General features: G+C 67.1%; 1 protein-coding gene across 1 annotated transcript; it reads left to right on the top strand.

Annotated features, from left to right (window-relative positions):
• Window positions 1-1,424: 1,424 nt before the first annotated feature.
• Window positions 1,425-18,745, top strand: SREBF1 (sterol regulatory element binding transcription factor 1). The gene is given in 20 exon segments (XM_037808593.1): window positions 1,425-1,649; window positions 11,690-12,115; window positions 12,410-12,576; window positions 12,665-12,802; window positions 12,885-13,106; window positions 13,711-13,825; window positions 14,179-14,399; window positions 14,589-14,790; window positions 14,899-15,077; window positions 15,334-15,595; window positions 15,675-15,841; window positions 15,957-16,125; window positions 16,450-16,558; window positions 16,786-16,895; window positions 17,031-17,163; window positions 17,298-17,463; window positions 17,731-17,925; window positions 18,011-18,122; window positions 18,380-18,504; window positions 18,506-18,745. Coding segments are annotated over 20 exon segments (3,414 nt in total). The 5' UTR covers window positions 1,425-1,558; the 3' UTR covers window positions 18,611-18,745.
• The last annotated feature ends 414 nt before the right edge of the window (window positions 18,746-19,159 follow it).

Below are 19,159 nucleotides of genomic sequence, written 5' to 3'. Positions count from 1 at the left end.
GTTCAAGGTGACAGCCAGCGGGTGAAAAACCAGGCTGGCTGATTCTGAAGAAATGGGTCTTGAGGCTCCGTCCAAGGGCTGTCTGAATGTTCAGGGAAGTCACTAGATTCCTGAGGCCTCCTTGGGGACAGTGGGGAGGAGGCAGGGCAAAGCTCATCCAGAAAAGCAGGGCCACTTGTGGGGAGGACATGGTTTGGGGGCCCCCCGGCCACTCCTGTTCTGAGTAATTTTCCACGGAGTCCTCTGCCAAGAGGGGAACAAAGAAAGATGCCTGTCCAGGCCGAGGCCCCAGGGATTTGGGCCTCCGTGGCAGGCAGGGCACCCCCCTCCTGAAGTGGGCCACTAACTTTACCCGTACCACTTTCACTCCCTGGGAGGGCGTGGCCAGATGGGCTGTATCTGGAGTCTGAGCAGGGCTGTCTGTGGGACGGGTGACTCAGAGCCCAGGGCAGGGGGCCTCCGGGTCTCTGCTCCTTGGTTGCCTCCCACCAAGGGCACCTTTCTCTGCTTGCATACCTCTGAAGACAGGGAGCTCACTCTCGGACACTTTCAGATACTTTATGTTACTTTCGGTGGACTTTGGTCCACCTCTACCTGTCCCCAAGCCACAGGGCCCAAGGTGTCACAGTCCAGGGCTCAGGTCTAAGGCACGTCAGTCTCTTGCTCAGGGGCCCCACCCTGGCTGCTCCTGGGAAGAATCACCAATTTGGGGTCAGACAGCCCTGGGCCCCAACCCAGCTGCTGACCCTGAGTAGCCGTGACCTTGGGCAGGTCACGGTTTCTCTGGACCTTCATCCCCTCCTGGGGACCGGGCCCACTGGCCCCCACGTCCCAGTCCCATCCCGCAGCCAGATCTGGGAGGAAACGAAATTCCAGCCTCTTCCAGGCGCCCCCTTCTGCCACCCCCTTGAAAAGGCTGAGTCTCCTCTGCCCTGTCTTCTCCAGGGCGAGGAGGCTCCTCTGAAGGGAGCTCAGTGGCCCCCCTGCACCCCAACTCTAACTTCCCAGGCAGCCTAGGAGTGGCATCATTGAGGGTCCTGTTACGGATGGAGAAACTGAGGCAGGGTATGGAGATGAATTGGCCCTGGGTCACACGGCGTGTGCAGGGCTGAGCTGTTCCCCCAACCCCTTGAGTCCTGGGGCTCCCCCTAGGCCCACCCTAGCTTGGTGCTCACGGCCCTGACCCGCCAGAGGACAGAGCAGCTTTGCGGGGCAGGCCCGGGCGGGGCCCCGGCGCGGTCGGCGGGGCGTGGCCGCGGGCCTGGGGGTGTGGCCCGGCACTGTCGGCGGGGTGGGGGCCGCGGGTCTGGTGGGCGTGGCCGCGGGTCCGGGGGCGGGGCCCCGCGCAGGCCCGCCCCCCGCCCTCCCCTCCGAGCCGCGGCGCCGGGCACCCAGTTTCCCGGCAACTTTTCGCGCGCGGCGAGTCTGCCACCGGAGCCGGCGCGGGCGCGAGGAGCGGCGACAGGGACCGGGCCGGGCCGGGGTGGGGGGCGCGGCAGGCTCCCCGGCAGGCCCGACGCGGCGCGGGCCCGGCGGGCGGCCCGGAGGCGGCGGCGCCATGGACGAGGCGGCCTTCGGCGAGGCGGCCCTGGAGCAGGCGCTGGCCGAGCCGTGCGAGCTGGACGCGGCGCTGCTGACGGACATCGAAGGTGCGCAGGGGCCGCCCCGCCGGCCGTGACCCGCCCGGGGCAGGGGTTCCCGGGGCCGGGGCGGGTTGGGGCGGCCGGGGACGCCGGGGACCCGGGAGCCGCCGAGGCCCCGCCCCGGCCGTGACGTCAGCGCGGGGGTTACTCGCGGTCATTCCCTCGGGCCCGGGAGTTCAGCGCGGCGCGGGCGCTCTGCGCAGGCGCGGCCTCGCGCCCCTGCCCTCCCCCGCGGCCCGGTGCTCCGGGAGCTCCGGGTCCTCCGCGCCCTCGACGGGCCTCGCGTGCGCGCGTCCTTCTGGAACATCCGCCGGACCCCGCGCCCGGTCCTGGGCTCGCGGGCAGACCGGGCTCCCCGCCCCCCTCGGGAGCACTGAGGTCCCCAAGCCAGCCTGCACCCCGATATCTAGTTGCACCCCGGGGTGCGAAGGGCTTCCGGGGAGCGAGTGCGGAGGCCCTGGGGCAGGGCTGGGCAGGGCCGCAGTGAGGGCTTGGAAGACGAAGGCAGAGAAGGGGCGCGTGGGAAGGAGTGCACAGGGATTGTCCCGGCCCGGGTCTCCGGAAAGGACTTGGGGCTCCGCCACCTCCCTAGAGGGGACCGGCCGATTGAAGGGCTTGGAGCCGACAGTGAGACAGTCTCCAGCGTCTGTCTGGCTGCCACGCAGACAGGGGCCGGGGTCAGCGGTGGTGGCAGGTCCAGGCGTGAACAGGGCACACCCGGCCCCGCCCCCCACCCCCGACAGATTCCTGGGCCCAGCTGCTGGAGAGGCATTTCAGCAACAATGGTGACTTGTACTTGCCCGGAGGGGAAACTGAGGCCAAGGGCCCAGGCACAAGCTGCCAGGGCTGGAATCTCCCACCACGTGGGTGGACATGTCTGTGGAGGCCGTGGCCACCCTGGGGGTGGAGAACAGCCGCTTCTGAGCCTCCCACTCCTGCCCTACTATAGCCTTGCAGATTAACCCAGCTGGCTGCCAGCCCAGGAGCTTTACCAGCCTGCCTTCCCTGGAGCCCCAGGGAGAGGACGGGATTGTGGGGCTTGCCCAAGGCTGGCTGAGGGGCCCAGGTGGCCTCTCCTAGCCCTGACAGGGGTTGCTGTGCTTTGGAAGGATGAACCCCAAAACCCAGGGCCCTAGTGGGGAGCAGGGGAGGGGGTGGGGGGATCTGGGCCTGGCTCCACTGGTAGTTCCACGAGCATTGGGCCCAGCCTCGGACGCAGCATGACGCAGTGGCAGGAACATGGCTTTGGAGTCAGGGGCAGATTGTGGATACTTCTCAGTCACCGTCTGAACCGCACTGGCCCCTCTGGAAAAGTGAGGCTGTGACCGTCCCTTCCCAGGGACCGTGTTGAGAGCCACAAGTCGAGCCCAGACTTCCCTCCTTGGCTCATTTCTAGAAAAATGACCAAGGCCAGGCTTGGGCAGCCATGATAGGGGCGGGGGGCAGTTAGGATCACAGGGGTTCCTGCCACAAGAGCTCAGGGCTGTGGGGTACGGCGGCCGCTTCTCGCTGAGGGTGTTGATGTTTGCCCTTTCCACGGAAGGATTCTCTGTTTCTGTGCAGACGCTGTGTCTTTTTCCCCAGTTCACAATTAGTCTCTTTTCATTGTGGACAAGCTAGAAAATGCAGGTGAGAAAAAAAGAAGATAAAACTGTCCTTAAACCCACCACCCAGACATAATCCCCATGAATTATTTGGGGGGTTATGTCCTCCGTGTGTGTGTGTGTACTTATCCATACACATGTGTGTACATATCTTATGCACAGCTGCACACACTTCATCTGCTGTAAAAAATACCTTTCTGAGGCCTTATTTGTGTGCCATGACATTCACCCATTTGAGGCGCTCGGGGATTTTTCGTCAGTTTACCGAGTTGAGGGGCCACCCCCAGGTTTGGAACATTTTCATCAGCCCTGTGAGACCTCTTGTGCCCCTTGGCCGTCCATCCAGTCCCACCCCCAGCCAGGCAACCACGGACATAGATTTTTTTTTTAACAAATTGGAGTTGGGTCAGTTTGCTTTGTTCTGCATTGGGGGGTGTTCTATAAACACACTGTAGGGGCCCCTCGAGGCCGGGTCTGGGCCCAGCCCTGGGCCCGGCATTGGAGGCTGGAGGCTGGAACTGGGCAGGGTGCCGCAAGGTCCAGGAAGAGGGTGACTTGGAAGGAGACTGGCAGGGCCCACGGCCTCCAGGTGGCCCCGGGGGCCAGGAGGGGCTGCAGCCTGCCTTAGGACCCAGCAGGGGAGGGACAGGCTTGGGTGGGGCTTTAGAAGCTCCCCCTGGCAGCTGGGGTAGAGGATCAAGCAGGAGCAGGGAGCATTTATTGACTGCCTGTTGTATGCCAGGCACTGTGCAGACCCTCTTGGTTAATCCTCCTGACCAACCCCAAGCCTGCAGGCACAGAGAGGTTGGGTGACTTGCCCAAGGTCACACAGCCAGAGCCTGGCACTCGACCTAGGCCTGTGGGTTTCGCTGCTGTGCTCTGTGGCCTCCAAGACTGGACGGGGTGGGGGGTACAGCAACGGGCAGGGGCCCCAGGAGACGGCTCCAGCAGGGCTCTCCTGGGAACGGGTCACGGAGGGGCCAGAGGCCATGTGGCAGCCACCTCCCCCCCCCCGCCCAGAGTGGCATTTGAGTCACGAGACGGGACTGGCACCGGGAAGCAGCCAAGGGCCTTGGGCCCCCCCGGACCTGCCTCGGCCAAACCCATTGTCTTGTGAACAGATGCTGGGGGTAGGGCTGCCGCCACGGGCCCTTGTTTCCACGCAGCCCGGGTTCGAGTCCCACCCCATACCATGGCCTGGGCTGAGCCCCCGGCCTCCTTATCTCACCCGGGCTCCAGGGTCCCTCATGGCTGTGGCGAGAGGCAGCGATGCACGTGTTTGGGATTTTTAGGAAACTGTTGGTGGCGGTCGCTCCCCACCGAGGATCGCTTTATCAGCACCCCCATGAATTGGTGGGTACAGACAAGCAAATGGAGACAGTTTTGGCCAGAAGCCAGGAAAGCGGCTGGGCCTCCACTGGGTGGGGCAGGGCCTGGCCAAGGGGTCCCCGAGTGATATTTCCCACCCAGCCAGAGCCCACCCCCTCAGGCACTCCCTGTGCCCCCGACACTGCCTGCCTGGCTGTGGGGTTCCTGCTCCCTCACCCCCACATCCTGAGCCCTTCAGGGTTCAGCCTGAGAGAGCCTCTCCTACCAGGCCTGCCCCCTTCCCCGTCCGTGCTCGGCTTCTTGGTGTCTGGTCTGTCCAGCCTTGGGCCGGCAGCAGCCTCTGGCAGCATGTCTGTGAATTGCTGTTTCTCCCAGGGAAAGTGCCCTGCCCTCTCTGAACCTCCGGGGCCTCGTTGCAACAGCAGATGGGGCCATCAGCTTTGCTGCCCCTGAGTTCCCTTGAGCTCCAGCCCCAGTGGCACGGAGAGGGTGCGTGGGATGGGGAGCAGAGAGGAGGGTGTGGGGGTTCCAGGGAGGCTGGCGGGCAGGTGTCCGGGAGTGCCCTCCTGCCCCGCTGCCACCCAGCTGGACACAAACATCTGGGGTGACCCGGTCAGCTCCAGGCAGGGGCCACCTGGCGAACACCTGGAGCTGGACTTTGCCCTGCTGCCAGCTGCAGCCCGGCCGAGGAAGCGTCTGCTGGCAGCCCCGGGCCTGTCTGATGGACCTTTGACCCTGGGAACCGATGGGACCGTCCACTGAGCCACAGCCACAAACCACGTACAGAGAGGAGCCTGCAGTGGGGGTGGGGGAGCCTTACCCTGGGGTTTGGTGGGTCCTGGCAAGAGAGGAGGGGCGGCTTTGGGACTGACTCCTGGTGTGGCTTCCCCGCTGGGCTCCGGGGGAGGTGAGGCAGGACTGGGTGGTGGCATGGAGAGGCCCCCCCCGACTGACCCTACCCCTAGCCATCTCCCAGCAAGCCCTGCCCCTCCCAGTCCCACCCCAGTCCTGTAAGGGCAGGACTTGGGGGACCCCTTCTTCCTGCAGCTGGACGTCTGGGGGCCCAGGGGTCTTTACATCCAGCCCCTGCTGTGTGACTTCGGGCAAGTAGCCTGACTTCTCTGATGGGAACCATAATAGACCCCCAGCTTCTTGGGGTAGTGGGGATCAAATGAGCTAGTTTAATTTAAGTCGAGGGCTGAGCAATGCCAGTTAGTAGAGCCATTGTCGTGGTTTGAAGCATCGAAGCAATGCCTAAAATATTTAGCTCAATAAATGTTAGCAGCAATTATTCAGGGGCCCGTGCTCGAAGTTCCTAGGGGTTTCTGGACTGTGGTTCCCAGTGAGAGACAAGGTGGGGCAGGGCAAGGCCAGCCAGGGAGGGACCCTCGCCCCCAGCCCCCACTGGCAAAGAGGAGCTGGGGGCTCTGGAAGGAGCCTTAGAAACGCCGTCGGTGCCTCCTGGGCCGTGGCACACACGAGGAATGGAGCCCAAACGCCTGCATCGCCCACGGCCCCGTTGCCAGCCGAGCCCGCTGTGCCCCAGGCCCAGCAGCAGCCGAGGGGAGCAGAGGGGCAGGGCTGGGTAGCAGGCGTTTTGGGGTCTCTGGCCATGGCCATGGGCGATGGCTGCGCCAGCTGCACCGAGGTTGTCTTGGAAATGCAAACGGAAGCGCCTTGGAGGAGGCTCCGTCACATGGTCACACAGCCGCGGATGGAGCAAAGCACCCAGGGGGAAGTGAAACAATGAAACTCGGGGCCGGGGACGCTGTGAAGAAGTGGGCAGGTTGCTGGGGAGGGGGCAGAGAGGCTTAGCTTTCCCAGAAAGCTGCTGGCAGCTCCGAAACCTTTGAGCCACGTGGAAAACCTGTACGTAACTGACGCGGAGAAGGGCACAGGGCCACTGTTTTGCTGGGAACAGTGGCCCAGCCGCAGGGACCCCCCCTAGTTGCCCCGCATCGAGTGCATGGGCTGTTTTCCGGCCTCCAGAGCAAGTGTGTGCTTTACACCCGCCCCAGGCACTGACGGGCATCTTGTTTAACTCCCACCTTCCAGGTGTGGTCTCTGTCATCCGGCACACCTGTGCTGTCCTAGGGAGGAGGATGTGGGAGGGGAGGTTGGGGCAAGGGGGATCCATGAGAAGGTGACATCAGAGCAGGTTTTGAAGGCAGAATAGGAGTTTGCCGGGTGGGTAGAGGATGGCGGGAAGGGCATCCCTGGCAGAGGGAACAGCCTGAGCAGGCGCAGGGAGGCCCTGGAAAGGTGGTGAGGGCAGCCAGGGCTGTGTGTATGGGGGTCTGCATGACCTCAGGGTGATGCCAGGGATCACCAAGCTGGTTCAGACCATGGTGCTGCCCTTGGTGGGGGGGGGGGGGACTCCCAGAAAGCGCCTGGCCTCTGATTTGGGGAGGTAGGTGGGAGGGGGCCTGCGTCTCACCTCTGCTCCTGAGCCCTGCGGTCATCAGGTGACAGCAAGTCGGGGCCCAGCTGGGTCAGTGCCGGGGCTCGCTGCTGCCCCAGCCCAGGCTGGTGGGGAGGAGGGGGGCTGTGGGGTCAGCGGGCTTGGGGCCAGGTCCCCGGTTCTCTGCCTGGCCACGTACTCTCCCTGAAGGCCCCAGCCCGTTCCAGGAAGAGCCCACTCCCCGGGGCGGGCGGGAGTGCACAGAGAGCAGCCTTATGCTCCTGCTGTATACCTGGCCAGCTGAGGCCCGTGGGAAAAGGAAGGCAGGCAGGCAGACCCACTCCCAGGGACGCTGGGCTCCGGGGTCCCGGGCTACATGGGCCTCCTTAGAGCGTACGATCCTCATGGTTTGTGCAGCCTCTGCCATCTGCATGGCACGGGAACGCTGGCAAATCCCTTGCCCTCCCATTCCCTGGAGAATTGGTGTCCTTGCTTGGAATGCCAATTCTTGCTGCTCCCCGCCCCCGACCTCCATCCTGGTCCCACCACAGGGCCTTTGCAGAGGCTGCTGGTTCTGCCCCATCCCCACCTCGGTCCCTCACTGCATTCAGCCTCTTTGCCTGTTTCAGTGTCGTTGCATTTCGGCTTCCGTGGGAAGGTCTTTGGGCCGCTCAGCCCTGTCCCCAGGCCTAAGCAGTGGAGATTGTCAGGGACGTGGACTTGGGCTTTGGGGACCAGGCTTCTTGGGTGTAGGGGTAAGCTCCCTGTCCCAGAATGCAAGCAAGTGCTCTGTTTGAGTTCAAGGCCTTGCTCGAGTTAGACTCCTCGTGGGCTACTGGCTCCTGTGAGGGCAGGGTCGGGCCCCTGCAAGTTCGGGGTGCAAGGCCCTCCCAGGGTTCCCTCGCGGCCTCACAGAATAAATAGACCAGGGAAGCTAAAGGTCACCCCAGATCCCCTTCAGAGGGAGTTTTGAAGGTAGAGCCAGGGAGGGGGTGACCAGCGGAGGGGAAGGTTTTGAGTTTCCTGTTGGGTCCTGATAGCACCGCGGCAGAGGGGAGATGGGGGAGGCGAGGAAAAGGAGGGTGTCGGGGCTCCCCAAGCCTCCAGGGAAGGTGGGGGACCGGTGGTGGCGGCAGCTGGAGCTGGCGTTTCCTCCCCTTTCGGAAGCTCAGTGCACGCACAGAACCGCAGCTGCTTTGAGCGGCCGGAGGCCCAGGGCCCAGCGCGCCGGGAATGCCGGGCAGCACTGCAAGGGGCAGTGTGCGGCAGGAGAGGCGCTCCCTTAAATTTTGCACCCAAGGTGCCCCTCTTTCTTGCCTCACCCTAGTCCCAGCCTTGCTGACTCTCCTTTAATAGACAGAGGGAGACCTCCATGAGATGTTGAGGGGCTCTGACAAGCATCTGGAGTGTCGGGCACATCATCACATGGCCTTCAAGTTCTAGACCATTCCGACGCCGATGCCGCAGGACGGAACTCGCTTTCCTCCGGTCCCCAGCCCTGACGCTAGGTGGAGGAGGCTCAGAGAGGGGCAGGGACCTCTCCGGAGTCACACAGCCAGTCAGGGTGTCTGCGAGGGAGGAATTGCCGTTTTCTCACCTAGGCTCCTGGAAAGGGAGGGAAATTGGGGCCGGAAGGGCCACGGCCCTGCCCCAACCGCTGTCTGCCGAGCGGCCTCCAGAGGGACGGGCCCGCGGCGGGCTCGAGGCCGGCGGCTCCTTGCAGCGGCTGCAGACGCCGCGCGCCGGCTCCAGAGCCTGAGCTGCAGCCGGAGCCGCTGCCTGCGCGAGTGCGCGCGTGTGTGTGCGCGAGACTCGCGCTCCCTCACCCCAGGGTGGGCTCATTTCACCGACCCCCAACCCCGGGCTGCGAAGGCCGCCTGCGCGGGGCTCGAGGGCTGCCGGCCGGCATCTGGGCTGGTCCCCGGGAGGCAGCCCACCCGCCGCAGCCCCGGCCTCCCGCCCGCCGTCTCGGGAGCACGCGGCTTCAGCGCGTCGAGGCCCGCTCCGGGCGTCCCCGAGTGCTGGGGGCTCCCTGCTGGGCGGGGTCGGTGCCCGCCCGTAACCCCGGCGTCCGGCGCCCCGCGGGTTAAGGGCGGGCGCCCGCGAGTAACCCCGGCGGGTCGGGCGCCGCGGGCGGAAACCGGAGCCGGCCGGCGGGGGCGGGGCGGGGGCGGGGCGGCCCGCGGCGGGCGGCGCTGATTGGTCGCGCGCGCTCACCCCACGCCCGGCCCGAGGCGCAGGGGGCGGGGCCGGGGCGGGGCCTGCCGGGGGCGGGGCCGGCCTTAAACCCCCGCCGCCCCGACAGGTGGGGTCAGCGGCGCGCGGGCCGGGCGGGGCAGGGCGAGCCGCCGGGGCGCCCCGAGGGGCGCGGGCCGCGGCGCCATGGACTGCACCTTCGAAGGTACTCCGCGGAGGACCCCACACCTTCACCGCAGTCCCCCCGCCTCCGCGCGGGGCGCCGTGTCGGGTCCCACGGGGGGGATGGGGTGGGGGCGCCCCTGACCGCGTGGTAGGAAAGAGTCTGGGGAGGGGGGCTGTGCCGGCTCCCGGGGACCACGCCCCAATCCCATTAGCCCCCTTTGACCCCAGGAGAAGCACTGGCTTAGGGCCCCGGCGCGGCACCGGGCGCCTTAGGCTTTGGGAGAGACGGTGGGTCACCCGCACCCTCGGCTTCCCCTCTGGGCTGGGTGAGGGAGCTGAGGACGGAGCTTGTTGTCTTTCTGTCTGTCCGGGGGTCCGACCTGTTCCGTGGCCCTGCTTTTGGGGGTGTCTGGGGTCTCCAGGTGTGCATAATCCTGGATCCCACTCCTGGACTCAGTTTTTCTCTCAGGGCCTCAGTTTCCCCGTTTATCCCAGGGGTTCCCATAAGCTAACCTGCCCGGGCGCCCGATGGAAGGAAGGAGTGGGCAGTGCTGACTACCCACTGCCTGGCGGGCACAGCCTCCAGCGGCCCTGCCAAGAAGGGCTCCATCTTTTCCGTTTTACAGACGAGGGAACTGAGGCCAGTGAGAGCAGACCCTGGGCCCAGGGCCCCCAGGGAAAGGCTGCGGGGTTGTACTCCCGGGTCCCACAGCGCACTCTGACCAAGTGGGTCCTGCCCCAGGCTCAGCCAGCCGGCTGCTGCTGCTGCCAGCTGGGGGAGAGGACGGCCCAGTCTGTAGGCGGAGGAAGGAGTCAGAACGGGAAAACCAGTGCCCCCAGGGTCCCGAGGCAACTTGGCTGCAGACGGGCCTCGCTTGTGCCTGGGGCACTCGGGCTCACTGGCTGGTCGGGGAGCAGCGGCAGCAGCTGGCTCGGGCCCAAGCCGCCTTCCCTTCCTCTCAAAATGGGTCGGTGACAGCAGCTTTGCTCCTGGCTTCTTGTGCGGAGGGAGGGAAGGCACAGAGACAAAAGATTTGGCCTTTCATAGACCTGGGTTTGAAACCCACTGCATGCTCTTGGGTTCCTTGTGGCCTTCTCTGAACCTCAGTTTCCTTTTCTGTTTCCAGGAGGAGGTGTGCTAATTTCCTGAGGCAGTCTAGGGTCTGGGCTCAGTTTTATCTTACTCTGTAAGAACTGGCAGGGAAGTCACCTGTCTCCAGCTCAGTTTCCTTGTCCCCCTCAGTGAGGGTCGCCCCGGAGTGAGAGGCTCCTGGCTGGGACCCACCTTGCTGACACCCGTGGAGTCCTTGAAACTCATGGCCCTCCTGGTCACCAAGGACCACCGGCTCCCAGCCTGTGCGCCAGTTGCACCTCTTTCTGGGCCTCACTCTTCCCCAGCTGTAAATTGTGTGTGCATGTGTGTGCTCACGACTCCCCTGCAGTCGGCAAGTCCCTCTCAAATTCTATGCCCAGAGTACCCTGCGGGGCGGCCTTGAAGGAAAGGAGCAGGAGTGACCGGTGGGTGGGGTGGGGCCCATGGGCCCTGTCTCCACCCATCCCCGGCTGCCTCCTCCCTCTGGCCACCCCGCTTCTGCCCCCCACAACTTGGCCCAGGGCTCTGCCTGCCAGCAGCCATCCCATCACCCCATCACCCCCTGCCCACCCCTACGCTGGACCTGCCAGCTCTGGGGGCACGGCCGCACATCACAGATGGAGAAACTGAGGCCCCAAGCTGGGCCCGGGACTCCTGGTGCCCTGGGCGGGGTGGGGGTGGGGAGAAGGCAGCCAGGCTGCCCAGGAGGGCTCATCTCTCGGGCAAGCGCTCAGAGCCCACAGCGCAGATGCGTCTGTGTGTGTCAGTGCGTGTACACGCCTGGGTGTGCATGGGTGCGTGTGTAAGGGCTCAAGCAGATGTATCCTAGAGGCGGGACTGACAGTGACCAATCCTCCCCCCATCAAGAGGTGGACGTTCCCAGCTCACCAGAAAGTTCTCTGGTCTGGGCAAGGGTTCTCTTGTGTCATGCTCTGTGCCAGGCACAAGGGTGCCATCAGATGTTCTCACAGATGTCTGGGGGCGATAAGAGCCCTGGGTCTGAACCCAGCCTGGCCCTTGCTGTGGGGGTTCACGAGCCTCGTGGGGCCCTGGTCCCCACAGCAGCACAAGGGCTCTTTGATGCAAGGCACCAGCCATCACTTGGGTGCCCGTGCAGAAGCCACAGGTCCCGGCACCCGGGCTCATGGGTGTGGCTTTGTGTCTGGGGTGTTTCCCACTCCTGTACAGCCTGGGGACGGGCCGTGCAGATCTGCTTGCATGTGCGGCCTGCACTCACACGCCCCCTCTTCCCCCTCAGACATGCTCCAGCTCATCAACCACCAGGACAGTGACTTCCCCGGCCTGTTCGACCCGCCCTATGCCGGGGCCGGGGGCACCGACCCCGCCAGCCCCAATGCCAGCTCCCCAGGCAGCCTGTCCCCGCCCCCCGCCACACTGGGCTCCCCCCTCGAAAGCTTCCTGGGGAGGCCCAAGGCGGACCCCCAGCCCCTGACCCCTCCCCATCCTGCACCCACCCCACTTAACCTGTACCCGGTGGGGCCCGCCTTCTCCCCGGGGCCTGCCATCAAGGAGGAGCCCGTGGCGCCGACCGTCCTGCCGCCACCCGCCCCGCAGTCCCTGCCGGGGCCCCTCCTGGCCCCCAGCTTCCCGGCCCTGGCCCCGCCACAGTTCAGTTCTGCTCCTGTTCTGGGCTACTCCAGCTCTACCGGAAGCTTCTCTGCAGGTGAGGGGATGGGTAGGCAGGGGGTGCAGGGTCTGCTGGGGGCTTAGTAGAGGAAACTGTCGACTTTAGAACTGGGGGCTCACCCTGCTTATTAAAACTCCCTGTTATTCCTGGTACCTGTTGGGGCTGAGCTTCACCTCCCACCCTGCCCTGCAGAACCCAAGTGTCTGGCTGGAGAGCTAGCACGTTCGCATCCGAGCTCCAGGCAGGGGCTGTGCAGACAGGGAAACAGAGGCCAGGCTGAGAGTGGGTCGGGGCAGCCTGTGCCTGCAGCCCCCGCCTCTGTCTCTGCAGCTAGTCCTCCAGGGAGCACCCAGCAGCCACTGTCCAGCCTGCCACTGGCTTCGCCACCAGGGGCCCCTCCTGTCTCCTTGGCCCCCCAGCAGCTGCTGACAGCCACTGCCACCCCCACAGTGGCCCCTGGAACCACCACGGTGACCTCCCAGATCCAGCAGGTTCCGGTGAGGGGGCAGGCTAGGGGTCAGGGGTGGGGCGGCCCTGGGCCTGGCAAACGGCATCATGGCCGAGCCCTCTGTGCCCCCCACCCAGGTCCTGCTGCAGCCCCACTTCATCAAGGCCGACTCACTGCTCCTGACGGCCATGAAGACTGACGTGGGGGCCACCGTGAAGTCGGCGGGTCTCAGCTCCCTGGCCCCAGGCGCCACTGTGCAGCCGGCACCCTTGCAGGTGGCTGGCAGGGGCAGGATGGGGGGTCGTGGGGTGCACAGGTCCAGGGCCCTGCCTGGTAACCTCTGCCCGGTGCCTGCAGACCCTGGTGAGTGGTGGGGCCATCCTGACCACCATGCCACTGGTGCTGGACGCCGACAAGCTGCCCATCAACCGACTGGTGGCCAGCGGCAAGGCCCCCGGCTCGGCCCAGAGCCGCGGCGAGAAGCGCACGGCCCACAACGCCATCGAGAAACGCTACCGCTCTTCCATCAACGACAAGATCGTCGAGCTCAAGGACCTGGTGGTGGGCACCGAGGCTAAGGTGTGGGCAAAAGACTGGCGGGGGCACTGGCCTGGCGACCCCGGGGGGAGGAGGAGTCTGGGGGGCTGTGCCCAGCAGCCAGGGACATGGGCTTCAGCCCCTCTCAGCCACTTAACTGTTCCTGAGGCCCCCTGCATGCCAGGGGCTGCTCCAGGCCTTGGGGGATGCCCCAGTGAGCGAGACAGACAAAATTCATGCCCTTGTGGAGCTGCCATTCTCACGGGGAGACAGACAATAAGCACGAGAAATCAGGAAATGTGAGAGCAACACCGGATGGTAACAAGCGTGATGGTGGAAAGTAAGGCAGGAAAAGGGATGGATGGCGAGAGTTGGCACATCTAAATCGGGGGTCAGGGAAAGTTTCCCCAAGGTCCAGTGATACGTAGGCAGGAGCCTGAAGCAGGTGAGGGGTGAAGATGGCGGTGACAGAACAGTGGTGATGCCTGGCTGGCACTGTGCCGCGTCGCCCGTGCCTTCTCGCGAGGTGGGTCCTGCTGAGGGCACGGCCTCAGATTGGCAGGTGCCAAGTCCCCGAGGCAGCTGTGTCACAAAGCTGTGCCCACTGCCAGCCCTGCTGACGCCTGGCTCCCTCCCACGCCCGCAGCTGAACAAATCTGCTGTCTTGCGCAAGGCCATCGACTACATCCGCTTCCTGCAGCACAGCAACCAGAAGCTCAAGCAGGAGAACCTGACTCTGCGCAGCGCCGCGGGCAAGAGCAGTGAGTCCTGGCCCCGCCCTCCTGACTCCGCCCACCCGACCACGCCCCCAGTCCCGCCTCTAGGTCCCTCCTGGCCCCGCCCCAACCCTACCTCCTGGCCCCGCCCACCCCGATCCCGCCTCCAGCCCCCCTCTCAGCCCCGCCCTTACCCTACCTCCAGCCCCACCCCCTTGTAGCCCCGCCCCAGCTCCACCCTCCTGGCCCCGCCCAGGCCCCCCCTTGCCTCTTGCTGGTTCCTCTGTCAGGTGAGGCCTGGCCTCTGGCCCTAACCCCGCAGCACTGTCCCCCGGAGCTCAGTCCTGACTCGGGGTGGGGGGGATACCCCACCTTCACCCCAGCCTTCCCGCCTGCAGAATCCCTGAAGGACCTGGTGTCAGCCTGCGGGGGCAGGGACAACCCGCAAGTGCCCATGGAGGGCGTGAAGTCCGAGGTGCTGGACGCGCTGACCCCGCCGCCCTCGGACGCCGGCTCGCCCTCCCGCGGCAGCCCCCTGTCCCTGGGCAGCAGGGGTGGTGGCAGCGGCAGCAGTGGCAGCGACTCGGAGCCCGACAGCCCAGCGTTGGAGGACGGCCAGGTTGAGCCCCGTGGCCCGGCCACCTCCGCCCTCCCCCAGTGCCACCCTCGGACCCCAGGGCCCTCCTGGGGTCATCTCGTCCTCCTGCCCGCTTGGCACCCAGAAGGCAGCCCTGCGGCCGGTGCCCACCCTCCCAGCTCCATGGCCTGGGCCCTCCGCTCCGGCCTTACCCCTGCCCTCTTCCGCCAGGTGAAGCCTGAGCAGCTGCCGTCAACCCGCAGCGGGGGCATGCCAGACCGCTCCCGCCTGGCCCTGTGTGCCCTCGTCATCCTCTGTCTGTCCTGCAACCCCCTGGCCTTGCTGCTGGGTGGGCGGGGCCTCCCTGGCCCCTCGGACGCCACCAGTGTCCACCATGGTCCTGGGCGCAGTGTGCTGGGCACCGAGGGCAGAGGTAGCACGGGCCAGCCTGGACTTCTGGGGAGGTGCTCTGGGGGCCTCTTGGTGGTGTGGGGCCCTCAGCCTCTGGGGAGCCGGTCCCAGCTCTGCCCTCTGCCCACAGACGGTGCCGGCTGGGCCCCGTGGCTGCTGCCCCTCGTGGTCTGGCTGATGAACGGGCTGCTGGTGCTGGGCTCCTTGGTGCTGCTTTTTGTCTACGGGGAGCCTGTCACGCGTCCCCACTCGGGCCCCGCCATGCACTTCTGGAGGCACCGCAAGCAGGCCGAGCTGGACCTGGCCCAGGTGAGGGCTGGAGGGGATCTTGGGGCTCCCAGGTCACCCCTTGCTCCCTGCCCCTGGGCACCCCACACATCCATTCTCTCTCCCTGCCCTGGTCTGCCCCTCGGCTCCCCACTGAGCTGCAGGGCCCAGCCCAGAGCTCCAGGGGGACGTGCCGGGTCCTGTCGGGTACTGGGGCAGAGGATTCTAGAGAGACGCAGGGCCCCAGTCCTCAGGGCGCCCCAGCCCACTCTTCTCACCCAGAAACTCTCCTCCCCAGGGGGACTTGGCTTGGGCCAACCAGCAGCTGGGGCTGGCATTGCGGGCCCTGGGCCGGCCCTTGCCCACCTCCCACCTGGACCTGGCCTGCAGCCTCCTCTGGAACCTTCTCCGCCTCCTGCTGCAGCGCCTGTGGGTGGGCCGCTGGCTGGCGAGCCGCGCAGGGGGCCTGCGGAGGGACTGCGCGCTGCAGGCTGACGTGTGTGCCAGCGCCCGTGACGCTGCGCTCGTCCTCCACCAGCTGCACCAGCTGCACCCCACAGGTATGCCCAGGCAGGGGCCAGGCCGGGACCTCCCCCCCGCCGCTCTCCACACGCCCCCTCACGACCCGCTTCTTCCCAGGGAAGTGCGCGGGTGGGCACCTCGCCGCCGTCAACCTGGCGCTGGGCGCCCTCAACCTGGCCGAGGGCGCGGGGGCCGCCATGCCCAGGGCCACACTGGCCGAGATCTACGTGGCAGCTGCGCTCAGGGTCAAGTCCAGCCTCCCGCGGGTCTTGCATTTTCTGGCGGTGAGTGGGGGGCGGGCCAGAGGGGAGGGGGCTGGGGTGGATCTGGGGGCTCCGTGCTGGGGCAGCTGGGTACTGGGGGGGTGGGGGCGGGGCCTCAGTCCCCCCCTCCCCACAGCGCTTCTTCCTGCGGGAAGCCCGCCGGGCCTGCCTGGCCCAGGGCTGCTCGGCGCCCTTCACGGTGCAGTGGCTCTGCCACCCCGCGGGCCACCGCTTCTTCGTGGACGGGGACTGGGCGGTGAGCAGTGCCCCGCGGGAGAGCCCGTACAGCTCGGCCGGGAACCCAGGTGCTCGCCGCTCCCCCAGCCCGTCCCACCCCCACGGCCCTGGGTGCCCCCGTCCAAACCCCTGCGTCTCTAGTGGGGGGTCCAGGGAGGGAAGGCGTGGCGGGGTGTCTAGAAGCAAACTCCAAGACGGGTTTGGGGCAAGTTGTTTGGGGTCCCCGGAAATACCATCATGGACTGAAGTCAGACAGGCTGGGACGAGGGATGTTCCCGAGGGGTTGCTGCTGAGGCCACCTGCCTGCCCCTAGGGAGCCCCTGGCCTGGAGGGGTGATGGCCCGGCAGGGGGGTGTCCCCCACTCACAGGCCCACTGCTCTGCGCTCCGCAGTGGACCCATTGGCCCAGGTGACGCGGCTCTTCCGCGAGCATCTCCTGGAGCGAGCGCTCGACTGCGTCGTCCAGCCCAGCCCCGGCCCCGGCTTGGCGGATGGGGACCGGTGAGTGTCTCCAGGACCCTCCAGGCGGGACCCCTCTCACCTGCAGATCTCAGTCCATCTCTGGGCCTCAGTTTCCCCAGCAGCCGGCCTGCAGGAGACAGTGGCACTTTATAGCGTGGTGGGATCAGGATGTGCTCTGTGGGGGGAAGGTGGGATGGCTCAGCCCCCTCGGGGCTCCCAGGACCCCGCCACCTGTTCACCCTGACAGCAACCCTCCCCCACCACAGGGAGTTCTCGGACGCCCTGGGGTACCTGCAGCTGCTCACCAGCTGTTCCGATGGCGCCGGGACCCCAGCCTGCAGCTTCGCTGTCAGCTCCAGCACAGCCACTGCCACCGGTGGGCCTGTCCCCGAGTGCCAGACCCTCCCATGAACCCTGGGGGCGGCGGTGCTGAGGATTTAGGGGACCCCCGTGGTGAGGTGGGGGGGAGGGTGCCTGGCTCGCCAAGCCCCGGTTCCTCTGTCCTGGGCAGGCTCGGACCCACTGGCCAAGTGGTGGGCAACGCTGCTGGCCGTGGTGGTCCACTGGCTGCGGCGGGATGAGGAGGCGGCCGAGCGGCTGTCCCCGCTGGTGGAGCACCTGCCCCGCGCCCTGCAGGACTCCGAGTGAGCGCCGGGACCCCCTGCCCACCCCCACCCCGACCCCCTCGGGCTGCCTCTCGGCCTCTGCTCTGGGCTGTAGGGTCACTGCCTTCTGCCCGTGGCCAGGTCTGACCACCCCCTCTGCCCTGGCCCCACAGGAGACCCCTGCCCAGGGCGGCACTGCACTCCTTCAGGGCTGCCAGGGCACTGCTGGGCCGCGCTCAGGCGGAGTCGGGGGCGGCCGGCCTGGCCCTGTGTGACAAGGCCAGTGGCTACCTGCGGGACAGCCTGGCCGCCACGTCCACTGGCAGCTCCATCGACAGGGTGAGAGGCAGGCCGGGGGCCGGCGGGTCTGGTGGGCGAGGGTCGTGGTCTTTCCATTTGCCATGTCCCCTCGCGGGCAGCAGACGTCCCCAGGTTAGCCAGAGTAGCAGGCCCGGGAATCCCACCGACCCACCTTTCTGGCTGAGGCCGGGGCAGGGTGGCAGTGGGCGGGTGCAGGGCCTCGCAGTGCAGCCTGGAGCCCGCCCCCGGGGTGTGCCCCCCACCCCCAGCCCAGTGCAAACCCCCACCCCTCACCCCCGCCCGCAGGCCGTGCAGCTGCTCCTGTGCGACCTGCTCCTGGTGGCGCGCACCAGCCTGTGGCAGCAGCAGCAGCCGCCGGCGCAGGCTGCCCCGGGCGCGGGCAGTGGGCCGCAGGCCTCGGCCCCAGAGCTGCGCGGCTTCCAGCAGGACCTGAGCGGCCTGCGGCGCCTGGCGCAGAGCTGCCGGCCCGCCATGCGCAGGGTGAGTGCCGGGGGGACCCCCCAACCCTGCCGGGAGGACGGGGCGGGCCTGACCCGCGGCCCTGACCCCCGCCCCTGCGGCCCAGGTCTTCCTGCACGAGGCCACGGCCCGGCTGATGGCGGGGGCCAGCCCCGCGCGCACGCACCAGCTCCTGGACCGCAGTCTCCGGCGGCGGGCGGGCCCCGGCGGCAGGGCAGGTGAGCGCGGCCCAGGTGGGCGCGATGACAGACCTGAAGGGGACACCCCTTCCTCCCCACCCCTCCCCCGGGCGACGGTGGTGGCCGGAGGCGGGCGCCATCCATGCACGTGTCCGCGGGCCATGCACCGCGCCGAGGCAGGGGCGCGCGGCCGCATGCGCGCTCGCGGCGGCGGTGGCGGCGGGGGGGACCCGCGGACCCGGTGGGTGGCCCCCGTGCCGGCCCCGCCCCGCCCCTGACGCGGCCCGTGTGCGCAGGCGCGGCGGCCGAGGTGGAGCCGCGGCCCACGCGGCGGGAGCGCGCCGAGGCCCTGCTGCTGGCCTCCTGCTACCTGCCGCCGGGCTTCCTGTCGGCGCCGGGGCAGCGCGCGGGCATGCTGGCCTGAGGCGGCGCGCACGCTCGAGAAGCTCGGCGACCGCCGGCTGCTGCGCGACTGCCAGCAGATGCTGCTGCGCCTGGGCGGCGGCACCACCGTCACCTCCAGCTAGAGCCCCGTCCCCGCTTCACCCGTGGGCCGCGCTGCTGCGGGGGGCGGGGGGCTGGGAGCCCCGGGGTCTCCGTCTTCGGCCCGGGGAGGCCCGAGGGCCGCTCCCGAGCGCGTTGAGCGGCGGCCGGGCAGGTGCTGGCCTCTGGTGGCCGCTCGCGGGACGGCAGGCGCCGCCCGGGCACCTAGCGGCTCCGGTCCTGTCGGAGCTGACGGGGTCGGCCCAGCGCGCCCCCTCCCTTAGGGAGGCCCGTACGTAGTGTAGATCGGGTTGTGCCCACTCCCGGCCTCTGAGGCTCACGTGCGACCCCTGTCCTTTGCAAACTTTATTTTCATAGATTGAGAAGTTTTGTACAGAAAATAAAAAATGAAATTATTTATAATCTGGGTTTTGGTCCTTCGGGGAGGAGGTTGTAAGCGTCGGCTGATGGACCTGCCCACCGGAGGGGAGCCTCTGAGTGGGCCCCTTCTCCAGGCAATGGCTTCCAACTCCCTTCACCATCAGGAACAAAGTTTACCCCCATCCGGTGTTAGGGAGTGTGTGGGTGGCTGG

Source organism: Choloepus didactylus, chromosome 18 (genome assembly GCF_015220235.1).
Source record: "Choloepus didactylus isolate mChoDid1 chromosome 18, mChoDid1.pri, whole genome shotgun sequence".
Taxonomy (NCBI): Eukaryota; Metazoa; Chordata; class Mammalia; order Pilosa; family Megalonychidae; genus Choloepus; species Choloepus didactylus.
This window is presented reverse-complemented; position numbering and strand designations above follow the sequence as displayed.